Consider the following 18,656-nt stretch of genomic DNA (forward strand, 5'->3'; position numbering starts at 1 on the left):
AATTGTTAGATATACTATTTTAATAATAGTTATTCGTTCAGTAAAACAGTTTTGCAAATACCTTTAAATAGTATGCTGAATTCGCATTATTTGGTGTGCATAATTATTAGTGTGCAAGTCAGTATTTTTGGTGAAACTATGAAATGTTTTGATCGAGAAAAGGGAATATACAGATATCGATTTATATACATGCCATATTATATTACTTAATATTAAAATACTGGTACCTAATACCTACTATCAATTTGCAGCAAAAAAAACCGCATTTTTTTCAATTATTCTGCTCAATCTTGAAAATCCCGAAAATCTTGATTCGCGACCAAGATTTCGACCCGAATCTCAACAAGATCTCGAACTGACCAATCTTGATTCAGAAAAAAGACGCCGAGATCTTGAGTAGTCAATTTTGGTCCAAGCTAGATTGCATTCCCTAGATTCGACGTTTAAAAATAGAACTGTCTCTTTTATGTAAATGGTTTTTTGTATCTTTTGTTTCACTTATCTGTCAAATTTGTCAATGTTTGCAATTTTGAATTAGAAAATTGTTCGGAAGAGATTTAAGCCGGAAAATAGTATGGACGTAACATATCTTATAAGTAGAATAACATTGGATACTATAGACTGGAGAGAGCCATAACGGTGAATAAGCGTCAAAAGCGTTTAATGTTATGTCCTACTTACTAGGACACAAAGGAGTCGGTCTGCATATTTCATGTAAATAAAAGTGTAAATTAAGGTTTTTAGTGAACATTTTATGCTAGATATTGTTGAGTTTTGTGGTTCCGCTAAATAATAAACCATAAGAATGGTCAACGAATGCCTCAAACACGTGGATTTGACATTAAATACCTACGTAAGTTTTGAACAACGTTTTTTGGGATTTTCAATCGATATTTTTGTAAGCTAAAAAGATAATTTATAAGTGTATTAATCCCTTATGCGTGCTATGGGCATTTAAAAAAAATGTGTACCCCTGGTTTTTACCTTGTCCCTTGACTTCGCTACAGATTATTTGTAAAAAATTACATACTAACATTTTGTAATTTTAATGTAGGAGCAAAAACAAGTTTTCTTTTATTAAAATACATGCAAAACCTTCCACTCTAAACATGCCAAAAATTTAAAAAAAAGAAATGAGCTTAAACAAATGTTTTATTTCAATAAAAATTATTGTACATAGCTAAATAAACACAAAACAATAAAACAGACTTAACAAGGTTTAGGCAACAAATCCGTCCGCTGCTTACGCTCCGATTCCGATCCAGTGGACGCGCATCTTTATACATACACACATAAGTATTATTACTTAGTTTTGTTACACCCTGTACATAAGACAGCTGAAATATATCGCGTGGGCTCAGGCCAGCTGTATACCACCTCACTTGATCAGAGGATTTTCCCTTAGTGGCCGCACCTCTCATAATCCCATACCTTCTTTCTCCTCCTCCTTAAATCTTCGTAACAACCATTGCCTGCAGACTAAAATGTTGCAAATTAGTACAGGGACCTAAAAATCTGAAATTAATGAAAAGTTTTTCATTTACTACATTTCCATACCACCATAACCCAATTTTTTTTTGTTCGAAAGTTTCACCCACCTGGTATTAGTACCTAATCATTGGTGCTGTTTTATAATTAATCATTTGCTTAACATTTTTATAAAAAAGAAAAATGTCAAAATTGACATTGATTGTTTTTTAATTTAAACCATAGATTTACATAGATAATACATATTTAAAATAATATATACATATAATTTAAAAAGAGGAAGAGGAAGGCTTGTGAGTTGTGTTGAAATTTGAAAAAATAGAAACATTTTGTAAATAAAGTGCACGTGTTGGAAATATTTAGTTTAACATCAAATTAAAACCATTTCTAGCCATGCCTAAACCCGTGAAAGAGGAGAAACCACGGGTCTTAATGGAGGAGTTCAGAGTCAAAGTAAACAAATACATACTAGGTTATCATGGGGTAAAACCATGCCCATGTTCTTTATTAAATACCTAATGATTGTTATTATTGCAGAATGCCCCCGACGATTTCGGTATGGCAGACGAGAAGTGGAATTTCAAGAAGTTTGCTAAGAAATTTCGTATAAATATCATTCGTATGGATAACTTGGAGATGGAGTTTGATTTGATCGGTATACAACCTGCCTTCGCCAATGCATTTCGGAGGTTGATGCTGAGCGAGGTCCCCAGCATGGCCATCGAGAAGGTTATGATAAAGAATAACACTTCTATCATCCAAGATGAAGTACTCGCTCATAGATTGGGACTCATACCACTAAAAGCCGACCCTCGTCTATTTGAATATCGTCCTGAAGGTAATCTATTTAGAAATTTATTTTATATAATATTATTCATAGGAAAAAATATTTTGATAACAAATAAATTGTTCATGAATGGTTATTGAAAATAATTTGATTGCAGATGCTACAGAAGGAACTGAATTCGACACACTGGAGTATTCTTTGAAAGTTAAATGTGTTAATAATAAAACACAACCTAAAGACTCATTCAGAACAGAAGATTTGTATGAGAATCACAGTGGTAATGATAATGAAATTTATAAAAATAATTTTACTTGCTTCATATATTTTTCTATGTGATATTTGTCACAGGAATTATAACTGTGTTTTAGTTTACTCCTCACAAATAAAATGGCACCCCATTGGGAACCAAGCCTCAGTTCACAAGGAAGCTGACGTTGGACCGGTGCATGGTGATATTCTTATATCCAAAATGAGGCCTGGTCACGAATTAGACTTGCATCTTGTTGCCGTCAAAGGTATAGGAAAAGACCATGCAAAGTTTTCGCCAGTTGGTAAGTTGCTCAAAAAATATAGATTTTCATAATCATGTGCGATCAGGACCAAAAGCTATTGAATGTGATCAACCTTTTTTTCTAGCAACTGCATCCTACAGATTGCTGCCAGATATACAGTTGACACGAAAAATTGATGGAGGTGATGCTACATTGCTTCAAAGCTGTTTCTCACCGGGAGTAATAGGAATTGACTCTGAGGGACGAGCCTTTGTTAGAGATGCCAGATATGACATTTGCAGTAGAAATGTTTATAGATATGAAAGCATCAAAGATGCAGTTGTGTTGAGCAGGATAAGAGATCACTTTATTTGTAAGTAAATAATTCTTAAGATAAAAATAAACATTTGAAAGTTTTATAAATTGCTATGATAATTAAATTAAATAAAAAAGTATTAAAAAAATATTCTTTGTTTTCAGTTAATGTGGAATCTGTGGGAGCTATGCCAGCAAGTGTGATATTTGTTGAAGCTGTTAAGGTTCTTAGAAATAAGTGTAAATCATTACTAGACGAACTAAATGAACTTTGAAAAGCAAATTAAATAATTAGGCAATGCCCTTTTAATTTATTTGAATGTTATATAGTCCTAAAGTATAATTTTACACTACAAAGAATGCATTCTAATCGAAGCAATGTGCTTACTGCTTACTTGAAAAAGATATGTAGGTACTTAAAATATTGTAGTGGCATAGTACAAAATACACCAACTGCAAACTATTTATTTGTGCCAGCCATCAAAATCAATATAAACGTTTTTATTCATAGCAAAGTTTTTATTTTTAATAGAATAGAATATACTTTATTGCGTTCAAAATATTGTACAAACATAAAATACATTCAGCAAAGATACAAGATTCAAGAACGTAAAGGCGGCTTTATTGCTAATTTGCTAGTGGGCAATTTCTTTCAAGCGACCTTTGGTATCTATTAGGAGTACAATAATAATTAACTTAGGGTATACAATGCACAAGTAAGTAGATAAGTATACTTACTGGTATACTTAAGTAAAACATGTTGTAGTCCCGCTATCCCTAACCCGCCGCGCCGGGTATTATTTGTGGCCCACGTGATGTTAAACAGTTATGGAGCGTAAAGTCTACGTGATAGTTGTTAAATTTTTAAACCGTTAATTGAAGAATGTTATTTTTAACCCTAAAAAAAATTTGTTGCGGCCTGCGACATGACACCAAGACCAAAACAATATGTTTGTGGCCCGCATGAAAAAAAGGTTGGGGACCACTGCTATAGACCGTCAAGAAAGTGAAGAAATTAAAAAGTGGCAGTGGCAGTCTATGGGGGGGTATTACATTATCATATATATTGGATCATTTCTATGATCATATATAGGATCCATATGATCATTTGATCATATCTGCGTATTACATTATCATATTTCATTGATCCTATTTTACGTCATATGTGGTTTCAATAGCCAATAGAGAGCGCTAACGCTGACAGGTATAGACGTCAGGGTTACTAGATCTCAGAGAATTCGATTTGTCAAAAAACATCGTCATTTTAAATATGGCTTGTTTTTTGTTATTTCAGCAAGATTATCCAAGTATATTATTACATTACATTATTTGAAACATATTAACCAACAAGAAATTAAAAACTCTTTTTTATATTAAATAACTGGCAACACCTATTCTTATGACCCGGGTATTGGATCCAATCTCTCAGCAAATGTCAAAAATCTATGATCAAGGAAGAAATGAATCATATGTCTATATTACATTATCCAATATCATTGACTCAATGATCTCGGATCCAATATATATGATAATCTAATATCCCCCTATCGTACGAAGCTTCGTGCTATGAATCATAGCACGAAGCTTCGCTATGACTCTGAATAGCCAATGGTTTATGGTACAGTCCAATGGCATCGTCTCAATAGCCTATGAGACGATACCATTTGACGATACACGTAGATCATCCAATGGTATCGTTTTAAGGCTTTTAAGCACGAAGCACTACGCAAACGCAGATGCGGCCCGGGCATTATTTTGATTTAAAAGTTGAAACTGTGACCATGTGGCCACTTTTTAATTTCTTCACTTTCTTGACATAATACAAAGGCAATGAAAAAAAACAAATGTCAGCTGTCATTTTTCTGTAGTTTCCAAAATTTTCAGCGTTTCTATTGTTGTTTTTCTGAGAGTTTTAATAAAAATATTGCACAATTATTGTTTACTCAAGAAATAAGATCGTTTGTAACATACTTCTACAATGGGTAGTTTAGACAAAGGAGTTTTAACTGGATTTATTTGTCGTTTATGTTCTGAAATGCATAGAGTAGTTCTTCATATTTACGGGGAGGAAGGGATTCGATTATGCATATCCGAGAAAATCAATAGATATCTTTCAATAAATGTGAGTATTAAATATAATTTACTAAATCAATTTAGTTTAAAAAGGTTTTTCTTACATTTAAAATCGTCCCAAATTCCAGGTATCAAGGTCGGACCCCTTGCCTAAAACTATTTGTAAAAACTGTTTGGAAAGATTGGAAAATCAGCATAAATTGGTAATGCGCATCGAATTAGCAGCAAATATTTTGAAAGGTCAAAGACGTGCGCGGGTCGGTCGAGCGAACTGTTTAAGTGAGCCAGTGTGACAGCTGCAATCATCCCCTCACTCACTAACATAAAAATTATTGTACTTTATATTATGTCTAGCTCATAAGGTAATTCGAGTTATCATTTGATGTCATTTTATTTGCAGCTATAAATTGACAAGAATACATTAGCCACAGTTTATCACTAGTATGCAGGAAAATCCCATTATGTATACCACTGTTACAACTTACAGTTGCAGCAATACTACATGTTTTATAATTTACCCCTAAATTATGATTAATGAACTAGTGAGCATTTAAGAATAAATTCCTTTGTATTTTGTCAGGAATTATTAGTGGTATGTTTAAATAGCTTATCCACAATTTGAGGCAAAGAATGTTATATTACGGCTAATGTTTACATTGTACATAATATTATGGAATGTTTAATTATAATGAATAGTATTACTTAATAACAATAAATAGAATTAGATACTTGAAAAGAAAATTATTAAGTATTTTCCCCATCAACTAAAAATATAAAATCACATTATCTCCTGCATTTGCATACTTTGCATTTTGCAATTTATTAATTTTAAGAACAGTAATAGAGGCTTTTAAAAAATCAGAAGCACATTTTTATTAATGTGGCAACTCAAATATCTTACCAATACAGTTATACAAATAGCTGCAAAATTAATGTTAAAAAAATAATTATTGAAAAACTTTTTGCCAAGATTATTATTATTATATTTATTTCTTGATTTATAATTTGATTAAATATAGTTATGGGCTGGTAAACATCCTAAAATATTAAGCTCAGTTATAGGTAGGTGGTTATAATTATTCTTGATCATATGTTATTACAGATTGATTTTTGTGTGTGCATGTTGAATATAAGTACTACCTACTTCAAAGAAGTATTGCCGATTTTACTGAAAATAATCTATTTGTTAATTTTTAACCATATTATTTTGTATATTATACCTAGTTAAAAATAAAAAATAAGTTAAGTGATTAAATTATGGTTAAAAACAAATAACTTTATTATTTTATGCCTATTAAATTGGATCTTAGATTAGGCTGAGAAAGGACCTTAACTATCTACTTACTATTAAGTTACTAACAATTACTAACAATTAAGTTTAGACATTTACAGAGACGTAGAGGAATTATGTCATAAAGTACTCTGTAATTATACTATATCTTTGAAGGGGTACGCAACTGAAATGATGAAAGAGAGAGACTAAAATCTTACAATTCTATAGTCAGTATACTAACAAGTAACAGCATAGGAAAGAACCTAATTTCTCGGTTATCTGCTTCTTGACCTTAAATTTATTCCATAATTTTTTTAAACCTAAAGTGCACCATGCATGTATTTTTTTTTTGTGATTTATATGGCATGCACACCAATGTAATGAATTTGCCCATACAAAAGTTCAAAAAAATACATGGCACTCATAAACACCCTAAACCAGGGTTTCCCAAAGTGTGCACGGCGCACCAGGGCGCCGGCCCTGGTGCGAAGTGGAAAGGCAAGAGCGGTGCTGTGAGTCGGTCCACCATCATTATCCAAAACCACAAATATTATAAAATAAAATTAAAATAGTAATTATTCATAATTATGTAAATCAGGTAGATGATTAAATAATTGTTTATTATCTACTAAATTACCTGTTTAACCTAACTATAATCATTAAATGTACTTATTTATGTATATTTTTCTAATAGCTAGGTAGAGTAGGGTGCCGCGCCGCGCCGTGACGAAATATTGTGACGTGTAACTGCGCCGCCGACGGCTGAAAAAGATTGGGAACCCCTAAACTATCACTTTGTTTTGTTCACAGACATTGATCAAGATAGATACCGTATGTCGCTCCATTGCATTTATATGAAAACAGGCGTGCCACTTTTTTCCTACCTACTGTGAGTTGTGACGTACCGATGATAAGAAACGTGTCCATTATCTAGGCCAGAGTGTACTCCTTTGTTTCATCGCCCACTGTAAACGTATTGGTGCATACTGCGGACCCCCTGTAACAACCTCCCCCCCCCCCCCCCCCCCCCTCCCTATAACAACCCCCCCGTCACAACCCACCCTAACAATACTAATCCATGAAACTTGCTACCATTTTAAGTAACTGTCGCTGTGCTTTTCAACAAATTATCAGCCTATGCCAGGGATGGCGAACCAATGGCACGCGACATGAAATTTTCAGCACGTCAATGATCACAAAATTATTATAGTATAATATAAAAAGATATAGCTTTGTTCTATCACGCAGTTCTCGCGTACGGCTAGGCGGGCGGGCAGTGCGGCATCGGTGAGTCTTGACATACTCTTTTTGAAATCTGAATATTATGGAATATGCAATTTCTTAGCTTCTTATGACATTGGTTGCCTATATTCATAGAAGTCAAGTCGGGTTACCAAATACATTTTTATAGACCCCCGTTAACGACTTGTGGACCTCCATTTTTTTCGGGCTTCCGTGGACCCCTGGGGGTCCACCTGGACCACTTTGGGAATCAATAATCTAGGCCAGGGGTTACCAAATGGCGTACCGCGGTCCACATCCGGACCGCCGACCCAGAATGCTCGTCGTTTAGGAACGCGATGTGGCACGCGAAGTACATACACATGCGATGTCTATCTTGGTCTATGTCTGTGGTTTTGTTACAACCTGTATATACAAGATGAACTTTAGGTTTAGATTGAAAATTATTTTTAACTAAAAATTAAAACCGACTTCCAAGGTAAAAACAATAATAACATCCTTATAATATGAACTAAAAAGTATTAAATAATTTTTCCTATCTAATAGTGCCTTTTTCCGAATTCGGCTAAAACACTACTATTTCTGTACTCAATCTTCATCATTTTGAAGTCGGTACCAGATAGCTGAATCTTCAGTCTGCCAGAATATTTGAAACTTTTGGAACAGTTTGGATTATTGAACAGTAAAATTATTAAATGAGCGGTTAAAATTAATGAATGAGCGGTTACGGAATTTGTCAGTGAGAAATCTTATTCTAAGCAGTTTTTTAAACAATGAGGTGGTAAAATATAATAAAATCGGCCAAGTGCGAGTCGTACTCGCCCATAGAGGGTTCCGTACATAAAGCGAAAGTAAGGGTTGATTCTTCGCCGCCGCAACGCGACGCGTAGATGCATTTCTAAATTTGTATGGATTTGACAGATTTCAATTGCGTCAGACGTATTGCGAATCTGTCAAATCCATACTAATTTAGAAATGCATCTACGCGTCGCGTTGCGATCTGAATCAACCCTAAGACGGTCGCCGGCTGCTGCCGCAGCACGCTCGCTGCGCTCGCTCGACTCCCTCTGTGTTGTGGTCTAAGTTCTAACCTAACCTTCCCCCCCCCCCCCGCTACAGTATCCGTGGTTAAGTAGGCCTTCTGTTAAGTCGTTATCGAACCGCACATTACATCATTTTTTTCTCTCATTCAGTTATTGGACTGCTCAATTATTTTTTTATTACTGTCCATGTTTAACAGTCGCAATAATTAATCAACCGCCATAAAATTAAATAACTGCTCAATATTTTTTGAAACTGATCATAATAACATCCCAAATATTTAAATAACCGCTCAAAAAATTAGTTCTCATATTATAATAAACGTCATTACTCATTATCCTAAAACGTATATAAACTACATAATACAACAAAAGTTCTGATAAAATTCTAATAGTCTAATTCAGCAACTCCACAGAATACACATTTGTACCTACAAGCTACTCTAACTTAACGAAATTATAAATAGTTTCTTTTAAATACATTAACTTATAAGTAGGGAATTATATCGTAAAAGAAACACAAGCACGAATATTTGTTCGTAATTTATTTATTTGACAACTACTTTGCTACATATCCACCAATAGGAGGGTGAATTTGTGTACGAATTCGGTCCCTAGCACTTGTAAGTTGTATGACTCGAGCGATCTTTACACGAAATATTTCGAGTGTTTTGAGAATAGGTACACAAACTATTAGCAACAAATTATATTGTGCAGGAAACCGGTCTCGAACGCTTCAACTTCCAAGCGGCCACGTGTGGTGTACGAATTCGGACATATATAACCGGTCCCACTCGTTCGACTCGAGCGATCTTTGCACGAAATATTTTGAATGTGAAGTTTGTGTATTCTCGTAACACAGTTTGTGTATTCTCCACAAACTGTGTTACGCTCGTAAAAATCTCATAATTCGGTATTTTATTCGAAGATGAACTTTTCTCACATCCTGAGAATTGTGCCCCAGGTGCGCGTGGTCTATGGCGCGGGCGGTTGCATACTAAAAAGGCCCATTCACGGCAGGACTGCACGGCAGTCCTGCAGAGAATGGGCCTTTTAAGATCGCTTGCCAGACAGAAGCGAGACCACAGGCGTGACGGCAGACAGTTATTGTACTAATGAACGCTAAACGTAATGCATAAGGTTGAAATTAGGTTGTTTTCCAGAATAGTAGGTAAATAATTGTTCTGTTTTTCTAATTTTTTTCTAAAATTCTAAATAATTGTGACCATTGTCTACTCGTATCGCTGCTTTGTTTTTATTAGCATTTTTCTATCTGTGGAAACTTTTAATTGGCCTTCTTGTATTGTATATTTAGATTCTATGTGTATGTTAGCTGTAAGTTTTCCAAAAATCAATAAAATAAAAAATAAAATAAAATAATATCTCGGCGATTTCGCGCCGTTTGTATTACCTACTTTGTATGGAAGTGAGACTTTTTTTTTATGAAATAAGGGGGCAAACGAGCAAACGGGTCACCTGATGGAAAGCACTTCCGTCGCCCATGGACACTCGCAGCATCAGAAGAGCTGCAAGTGCGTTGCCGGCCTTTTAAGAGGGAACAGGGTAATAGGGGAGGGTAGGGATGGGAAGGGAAGGGAATAGGGGAGGGTAGGGAAGGGAATAGGGTGGGGGACTGGGCCTCCGATAAACTCACTCACTCTGCAAAACACAGCGCAAGCGCTGTTTCACGCCGGTTTTCTGTGAGAACGTGGTATTTCTCCAGTCGAGCCGGTCCATTCGTGCCGAAGCATGGCTCTCCCACTTATATCCCTCGGAGACATGCATGTACTTGTATTATCGAAGCAGCTTACTTCTCAAAGTAATGTCAAATGTGTGCCTTACGCTCTGGAGTTAAGGCTGAATTTGTTATGTTTAATTTTGGTGACATTGGTGACCCTGACGTGGTAATGATGATGATGATGAATGTAATTTGCATAGTAGCATATGCTTTCAGTTCTTAAAACAGCGCCGAAACCCGCGAACTTGTATTTATAAGGAATCCGGAGTTCTCTTAGTATCTTCGGAACCATAGTATACCTCGGTGCAAAATCTTGCGTTTTGGTAGCATATGCTTAGGATTCTTATAAAACCAAAATCACCATATGTTTCCATATAAATTTCGAGGAGTTCCCTCGATTACTCATGAATCCCATCATGAGGTCACCACTTTTGTGAACATGGTACCAAATTGGAGTGAAACCTAATACAACAAAACAAAAATTTCGAAAATCGGTTCACAAACGGCGGAGTAATCGTTGAACATACACAAATAAAAATAAAAATAAAAAATATCCACAGCCGAACATATAACCTCCTCCTTTTTGGAAGTCGGTTAAAAAAATAGCTATAAAAGCGGTAGCGGTATCGCTTGCGGCATGTCGCAGCCCGCAGACCGCAGCAATAAAGCACATGGGGAAACGCTGCCGACATTAATACGATTTTTGTGCTGCAGAAGCGAGCTATACGTTCAATTTATAAAATGTCAGCTTTTGAATCTCTGAGAGAAAAGTTTAAAGAAATTGGTATTCTAACTGTTGCTTCTCAATACATTTTGGTTAATGTATTATATGTTAGAAAGAATCTTAGTAAATTTACAACCAAAAGTGACAGTCACGGAAGAAACACTAGAAATAAGTATAAACTAGAAATACCGGTGATCAGACTTAATAAAGTTAGTAAATCTTTTAAAGGTCAATGTATACGCCTTAACAATAAAATCCCAGAAAACGTTCAAAATCTTTCCATTAATAAATTTAGAAAAGTAGTCAAAGAGCGTTTGTGTGCCGAAGCCTATTATAAGGTCAATGATTTCATAAACGATGGCACATCTTGGGAGTAGGATGGCTGCTGGCAAGGCTATTTCTACATAATATTTTATGACTTACATTATGTGTGTATGTTGACATTGTATATATAATTTTAAGTTACAACATTGTAAACCTTATTTTAAAAGATTAATTTTTTCTCACTTTTTTTGGTAAAAAAGTGGGGCCCCGTGCGAGTTTCTTATGCCGGTTCTTCTCGCCGGGCTAGTTCCTGAACCGGTGGTAGGCGTCATGTAGACGTTCAGAGAATATTTGCAAACATTTATTCTGAATAAAAAAGTTTGAGTTTGACACATACAACTTACAATCAGTTTTAATAATTCACTTCGATGCGCTTCGACTCTGCGCTAGTATAAATTGACCCTATGGGTCCTAACGGCAACGCTGCAACGGCAACTTTTTGTAGCGATGCAGTTGCAACTTGCGATACTATCGCGCAACGCATCGCGTCACTAACTGTGTGTGTAGGCTCTAGCACACAGTCGCGAATCGCGATGCAAACGCGATATTATAGAAATGCGATTCAGTTACGTCTATTAGCATCGCTATAAAAAGTCGCCGTGAGCTAGTATAGGGCCCTCAAGGAGTTAAAGATAGTACCTACGCAGGCAAATGGAAATTTTATAGTGAGAGTAGATAAATAAAACTTTTACTGATTTCTTCCTTTTAATAACGTATTGCAATACTTACATGATAAACAATAAAAGTAACATGATGAGAGTAAAATGATATTAAAATAAGATAACATAACACTTTATGACTATATAGGTAAATAAGACTAGGTAAGTTTTATTGCTTGTTCCCGTTAGATAGTAATTTGTCAATTCTTGAGGCGTTTTTATGAATGGTTATTTTCAAATCGTTGATTTTATCGTGTTTGTCGGCGATTTCAGCATTCAATTGTTTAATTTTGGAATGTAACGGTTTTAGCTTCTCTTCGTTGGACCTAAAAATATATTTTATATTATTAAAGTAATGCTCCATAATGTTCTTTATTATAATATTATGTGAAAAACGCTTAGGTATAATTATTTTTAGGTATTTGACAAAAAATTGCTCAATTATTAGCTAGGTAAGTACTAAGTACTAGATAGGTATTAGGTATGCCGCCCGCAACTCCATTGCACCGTAATATTTCGCACGAGAACCGTACATTTAACCGGGATTAAAAGTATCCTACGTCCTTTCCCTGGACTCAAAGTATCCTCATACTTACCAAATTTCAACAAAATCGGTTCAGCGAGCGTTAAAGAGGTAGGTAATGGACAGACGGACAGACACAATTTCGCATTTATAATATTAAGTATGGATTACATTGGAAATTTGATACCATTTTTTATTTCCATTCAGAATTCAGGTAAAACCAAAAAGTTTTGGTTGCAGTCACAGTTCCCTATGTATCGCACTTAGGAAAACGAAACTGCATCGTAAACACAGGTCGTTGAAATTATAATAAACTGGGTATTATACGTTTAGATGACGTCGGCACTCAACGTGCGTTTGGGATGTGTCATCAGCTGAATATGGATGTATTCGATTTCGCGCAGAAGCTACACTCTAACAGGTGAAGCGACATTAATGCAATACAAGTTACGGCCAGGTCCACATCTCCACGTCACGACGCGACGTCGTCAACGTGGCACGCCGCACGGTACGTTGACGTGACGTGAAAATGCATGTCACGGACCACGGTGTAGCAACATTTTGCGTCTATTTTTTCTTAAATCTCTCTCTCCGTCTTCTTAACTGAAGCAGAAGCAGAATACGTATTATGCGTATTATGCGGTCCATATCTAATAATTAGTGAAGAATGTAGGCTGTAGCAGTTTTACAAGGCATGGTGACGTACAATGTTGCTACATCGTAACGTGCATTTTTACGATACGTTGACGTAAATTTTCACATCACGACAATGTACCGTGCCACGTTACCGCACTTTGATGACGTCGTAACGTGGACATGTGGACAGGCCCTTACAACGCTGTCTTTGGAGCTTGCATGCTGGCTACTCAACTTACTTCTTTTGTTTTTGCAAATCTCTATGTGCATCCTCGTAAGTTTTCGTCCACTGTTGGAGCTCCTGCCGCATAACTTCCACGTCCTCCTGAACATGGTCCAGCAGCTTCCCCAGGGGATTTGCGACCCGCGACAGTGCTTGCAAATTAAACCTCAGCTGGTCGATTTCTTCGTTAATGGCATCCCTGGCTTTTTTGGCGTTAAACTGCCATTCCTGTTAGGATCACAGCTGTTATATTATTATGGTAAAAAGTTCAGTGTATTCAACTAAGTGTAAAAGTTTTAAGTTTAGTCTATCAAGTTTAGCGTAAGTATATCATCTTTAAAGTTTATTTTAGAAAAGCTCATATAAAATGCTGCATTGCATCACATTGCCTTGTCACGTTGCAATAAATTGCCCCATATTAATTTATTTACCAGTATAAAACCAGGGTACCTATGTGGTTTGGTCTTCCTAAATTTTAATAATTATGAGCAGCGCGAATTTTTTTCAAACTTACAATTTCCGTCTTTCCTGTTGCTTGTGAAAACTCTTTCTGGGATTCCAATATCTGTTGCACTAAATGGCCGTGTTCGTTGGAATCTAGCTGAGCTAATTCTTTATCGACATCGGACTTTCCATCATTATTGTTTTCTACAATAACAATACTGGATTCCTCATCCTGAAACGAAGCAGAATTTAATTTTTAATTTTTTTTTAACAGTAAGAATCAGATTACGTATTTACTTACTTCTTCTTGAACAGCATGCTCTGCGATAATATTGACTTTACCAATGAAAAGGTTATCTGTTTCTGGCAGGGTTTCTTCGTGCTTTTCTTTCAGCCTCGGTGCTCCGGGTCTAGACGAGGAGGGTCTGACGCTCGGGGGTCTTATTGACTTTGTTTCGCTTAAAGTTTTTACTTCTTTCAGTTCTCTTTCTGGTGATTTATTCTTCTGTTCTGTAGCAATTAGTTGTCCTGCGTTATTTTCAATATCATTAACTTCATTACCACTAATGTCATTTTCGCGACTGTCGTCGATTTGTTGTGGCTTAATATCTTCAATCTCCTGTCCATTGCCACTGGCTTCTAATAACTGGAGTTGTTGCTCTCTTAGAGGATCGAGTTGTCCTTTTTCTACAATGTCTGTATTAGGAATTTGATCAGATTGTGATATTAAATTTGACTTAGCATCATTTTTGTTACTCTCGATGTTTAAAATGTTATTTGAAGATTCCTTGTTTTCTATCTGCTTTTCTGGTTTAGTTTCGAGCGATTTAGGTATTTCTTTATTTTTAGCGATTGGACGTAAAGGCTCGTTTTTAACATCTCTTTTAATAATTTCGTCACCTTTCGTCTTTTCTGTAGGCTTTTTGGTCCCTGGGCGTATTGATTTTTTAGGTGGAGATTCTTTTTTGTTTACATCTTTAGATTTTGTATTTGCATTGCTCTCGTTTTTAGTATTGGATTCATTTTTGGTCGTGTTTCTTGAGCTCACTTTTACCTTAATATTTTCTTTTATTGCTTTCTTGACATCTTTTGGTTTTGTTTCTGAGGATCTGGATTTGCTAACAGAGTCTTTGAATTTTTGTACTGCTTCATCGGAACTTAATTTTTGGTCTAAAGCGAAAGCGATGCATTGCAATAACTCATTTGTTTTCTCGGGCTCTTGCCCGGATATAATCTTCGATGGTTTAACTGATAAAGTTTTACCTGTGGTAGCACCTGTGAAGTTTATACGCGTAAATTAACGTCTCCTTCATCAAAATTATCAATTTCAATCGAATCGAATGAAAAAAGAGTACGCTACACGAGTTTTAGCCAAACCAAAAGGCTGCAAAGAACTTTAAGTTGATCGCTAACGTGACTTAGGCCTTAAACATAAAGGTTGCTTTCAATATAAAAGAGTGTTTGCAAAATATGCGGTACGATTTCGAGTGAAAGTGTAGCTCATTTAACAAGTGTAATAAATCGGCCTTTACATTAGCACAATATCTACCAAAAGTTGTATAATGAAAAAGAGCTCTCATATCTATGGCATAAGACATAGGTCACAACTCACAAAGGCAAAGGGTATCTCTGATTTAAAAAAAAACAGAGTTGCTTACAATTAAGTAAGTACTTATATTAATGGTCTATGCTCTAACTTACCGACAGTGAATATAACTTTGTTCAGAAACAAAATTTTATTTTCTCTATCCTTAACATTTTCAGATTGCAATTCGTGTTCCTCGAATAAACCATTAAAAAATCCAGTAGTTTTAAGTACCTGAAATAAGGTAGACTTTAATGTTAAATTAAAATAGTGAAAATTAACATAAAAGCTATGTTTTAATCTTAACTCTCAACTAAATCAGGCTAATTGCCTGCCTATAGCCTGCGAAAGAACAAATTATAATATACGGTAAGTTGTACATGATATTTTATAACGAGTGAGAAATGAAAACTCAGGAGTCAGGATGGTAATCTTTATTTCTATACTATGATTGTTGGTTACCACTTGCTAGTTATTATAAAGATTAAATTATTTAACTACTGCAAAATAAAAAATTCGGTGCGAGTCAAAATCGGCCAAGTGCGAGTCAAACTCGGTTGCGTACCATCACAGAGCAAACATAGGCCGAAAATTGTGTTTTTTGAATGGGAGCCAATTAATACTAGCGCAGAGTCGAAGCGCATCGAAGCTAATTATTAAAACTGAACATAACAAATTCAACCGTAACTCCAAAGCGTTAACGCACTTTATTACTTCTGAGAATTTAAAAAGGTGCGCGCATCCGCGCGAATTCGAGTGACTGCGCCCAACCAATGCTGATTGGCCTCGCAGAAGTAATGTATGCGTTACGCTCTGGAGTTAAGGTTGAATTTCCTGTGTTCCGTTTTTGGGAATTCGCTTCGTTTCGCTCCGACTCTGCGCTATTATAAATTTACCCTAAATGTACAAATTGCTGATCCTGGCTATTTGTATGGGTATGAAGACGGCATTTTTTTTTTGAGTTCCCAGCATAGTTCTCATAGGAAAAGTTGTTCATTTTGACGGACTCATTTCATGGTATTAAGATAACGGTGTTTACCCTAACAACTTGTATTTATAGGGGTCTTACTGGGAAATGACCCCTTACCCCATATTACCTCTTTCCTAGTACGATGCCATTTCCAGTACGACCCCTTTCCCAGTAAGACCCCTTTAAATGTTAATCTAAAAATAATTACTCAAAAAGTGCAGTTACAGGGTTAAGTCAATATTTTTTTAAAGTTCTTAATATGGTCTAGCTATTTTAAATAATCCTAGGACTGGCCGCGCAGTTTTTTTGAAGTGAAAACTTCTTTAGCGGCGTTGAGCACTTTGTGGGATGGGTAAAAACTGTGAAACCCTCGTCAGATTCTCGTGCTGATCGAAAAACCGTAAGACGGTTGGAGAGCAGTGTTGTAACATCGAAATCGATTAATCGAACAATCGATTGTTTTTTTTCGAATGTCGATATTTTTTAGTCGATTGTAAGGGTTTCGAATAATTAAAAAATCGATTGTCATAAAAAATGGTTTAAAAATTTAATCGATTGTAAGGGTTTCGATTAATTAAAAAAATAGATTTTTTAAAAATCGATTTTCATAAAAATGGTAAGGGTTTCGATTAATTAAAAAAATCGATTTTTTAAAAATCGATTTTCATAAAAAATGGGTTAAAAAAAATAATGCACAACGTTAATCAAGTTTTCACTTCTGCCGGCACTCCCGGAGTGCAACCCGTCTTTTTTTTAGATCATCATTGTATCGAAATTGCCTGATGTCCTTTCAAACTCTCTAGCTATTATCGTTCCTGAGTTACAGCCTGGAGACAGACGGACTGACATCGAAGTCTCAGTAATGGGGTCCCGTTTTTACACTTTGGGTACAGAACTCTAAAAAGATTAATATTTGAACAGTGAACTACTAAGTATAAAGTAAGTAGGTACTGATTCACGCAAGGCACGTTTTAAATTAGGTATTCTATGGACAATGGACATTCAAAATGGGCACTCAAAAGTGATGTAGGGACAGCGAATTATACTTTTTATAGTGTAATTAATCAATACTTACAGACGTTATAATGTCGTGGATAAATCTGAACGGAGGTTTCTTTAACAATTTCTCAGTAAGAGGTGGCCGTTTTATATATTTTCCTAAAGAGCTCTGAGTAGACTGAATAATAGTAATATCCACCTCATCTCCCATTGTACATCGTTTAAAAGTTGAGGTTAGGTGACTTATTTTCTGATATTATTTTTGTGAAGTATGATTAAGTTTAAAATAATAAAATGACACTGTTTATTTGTTTATTCCTTGTTCCTATGGTAACGTAAACGCATAGAGAAAAATAAGACATCATACACCCCATAAAGTATACCTAGCGGAATAGAGAAACAAAGGCCTGAGCAAGAGAGACGTCAATATCAGTAACACTGCGTGGTAAAAAGAGACGTGTGATACATGACAGCGGGACTCTTTTTTTGACGTCCAGTCGGCACGTGCCGCACGTTGACAATTTAATCTCATAGAATTTATGTTCAATCATGCTTGTGTAAGTGTATACGTACACATATTTTTCACACAGATGAAAACCAATTTTGGTTACGTTTGACAGCTCGAGATTGTTGCTCTATTCCACTGACCGCTAGGTATATTAACTTTATGGTACACCCACTGACCTTCATTATATTCGACAAAATGTGCGCAGGTGTTTAACTGACTGTAATACCTCTTCACGCCCCACTTTGAGTCTCAGAAAAGGACAAAAAAAATTATAAAAATAATGATAATATGTATGGACGCTTCACACCACGTCAGTCTGGCCCCGTGCTAAGTACTTGAAGGACTTGTGTTATTGGTACCAGACTACGGAAATATATTTAACTAGCTGTTGCCCGCGACTTCGTCCGCGTGGACTTTAGTTTATAGCGCGCGGTGTCAACAAAATTTGTGTCAAATTTAAAAACTTTTTAAAACCCTGGTAAGTGGTACCCCTCTTAGGGCCGCGCTACACCGGATTGGCAGCGCTGAAAGTGCTCGCCTCGCCGCTGCCATTCCGGTGTAGCGCGGCCCTTAATTAATGAAAATACCCAAAAACAGCTGTGCAGTGTGCACAT

At 35.8% G+C, this 18,656-nt stretch overlaps 2 protein-coding genes across 2 annotated transcripts; one reads left to right on the forward strand and one right to left on the reverse strand.

Annotated features, from left to right (window-relative positions):
- The first annotated feature begins 1,772 nt into the window (after window positions 1-1,772).
- Window positions 1,773-3,391, forward strand: LOC121726260 (DNA-directed RNA polymerases I and III subunit RPAC1). The gene is made up of 6 exons (XM_042113535.1): window positions 1,773-1,941; window positions 2,026-2,326; window positions 2,433-2,552; window positions 2,644-2,826; window positions 2,912-3,139; window positions 3,247-3,391. Exons 1-6 carry the CDS (start codon window positions 1,882-1,884, stop codon window positions 3,354-3,356), a joined length of 1,002 nt encoding a protein of 333 aa, XP_041969469.1. The 5' UTR covers window positions 1,773-1,881; the 3' UTR covers window positions 3,357-3,391.
- An 8,922-nt stretch (window positions 3,392-12,313) lies between these two features.
- On the reverse strand, window positions 12,314-17,808 carry LOC121726245 (TRAF3-interacting protein 1). The gene is made up of 6 exons (XM_042113509.1): window positions 17,611-17,808; window positions 15,682-15,799; window positions 14,282-15,255; window positions 14,051-14,212; window positions 13,553-13,764; window positions 12,314-12,480 (listed from the first exon to the last, which is right to left on the reverse strand). The coding sequence occupies exons 1-6, from the start codon at window positions 17,743-17,745 to the stop codon at window positions 12,324-12,326; spliced, it is 1,758 nt and encodes a 585-aa protein (XP_041969443.1). The 5' UTR covers window positions 17,746-17,808; the 3' UTR covers window positions 12,314-12,323.
- Between the last annotated feature and the right edge of the window lie 848 nt (window positions 17,809-18,656).

Source organism: Aricia agestis, chromosome 4 (genome assembly GCF_905147365.1).
Source record: "Aricia agestis chromosome 4, ilAriAges1.1, whole genome shotgun sequence".
NCBI lineage: Eukaryota > Metazoa > Arthropoda > Insecta > Lepidoptera > Lycaenidae > Aricia > Aricia agestis.

Excerpts from the sequence above, each read along its gene's own strand:
- LOC121726260 (XM_042113535.1), top strand. The coding sequence starts at position 1,882 with ATGCCTAAACCCGTGAAAGAGGAGAAACCACGGGTCTTAATGGAGGAG. Across the intron at positions 1,942-2,025 it reads TGGAGGAGTTCAGAGTCAAA|AATGCCCCCGACGATTTCGG; the intron begins GTAAACAAATAC and ends TTATTATTGCAG. Across the intron at positions 2,327-2,432 it reads ATTTGAATATCGTCCTGAAG|ATGCTACAGAAGGAACTGAA; the intron begins GTAATCTATTTA and ends ATTTGATTGCAG.
- LOC121726245 (XM_042113509.1), bottom strand. The coding sequence starts at position 17,745 with ATGGGAGATGAGGTGGATATTACTATTATTCAGTCTACTCAGAGCTCT. Across the intron at positions 15,800-17,610 it reads TCCACGACATTATAACGTCT|GTACTTAAAACTACTGGATT; the intron begins GTAAGTATTGAT and ends ACCTTATTTCAG. Across the intron at positions 14,213-14,281 it reads AGCATGCTGTTCAAGAAGAA|GATGAGGAATCCAGTATTGT; the intron begins GTAAGTAAATAC and ends GCTTCGTTTCAG.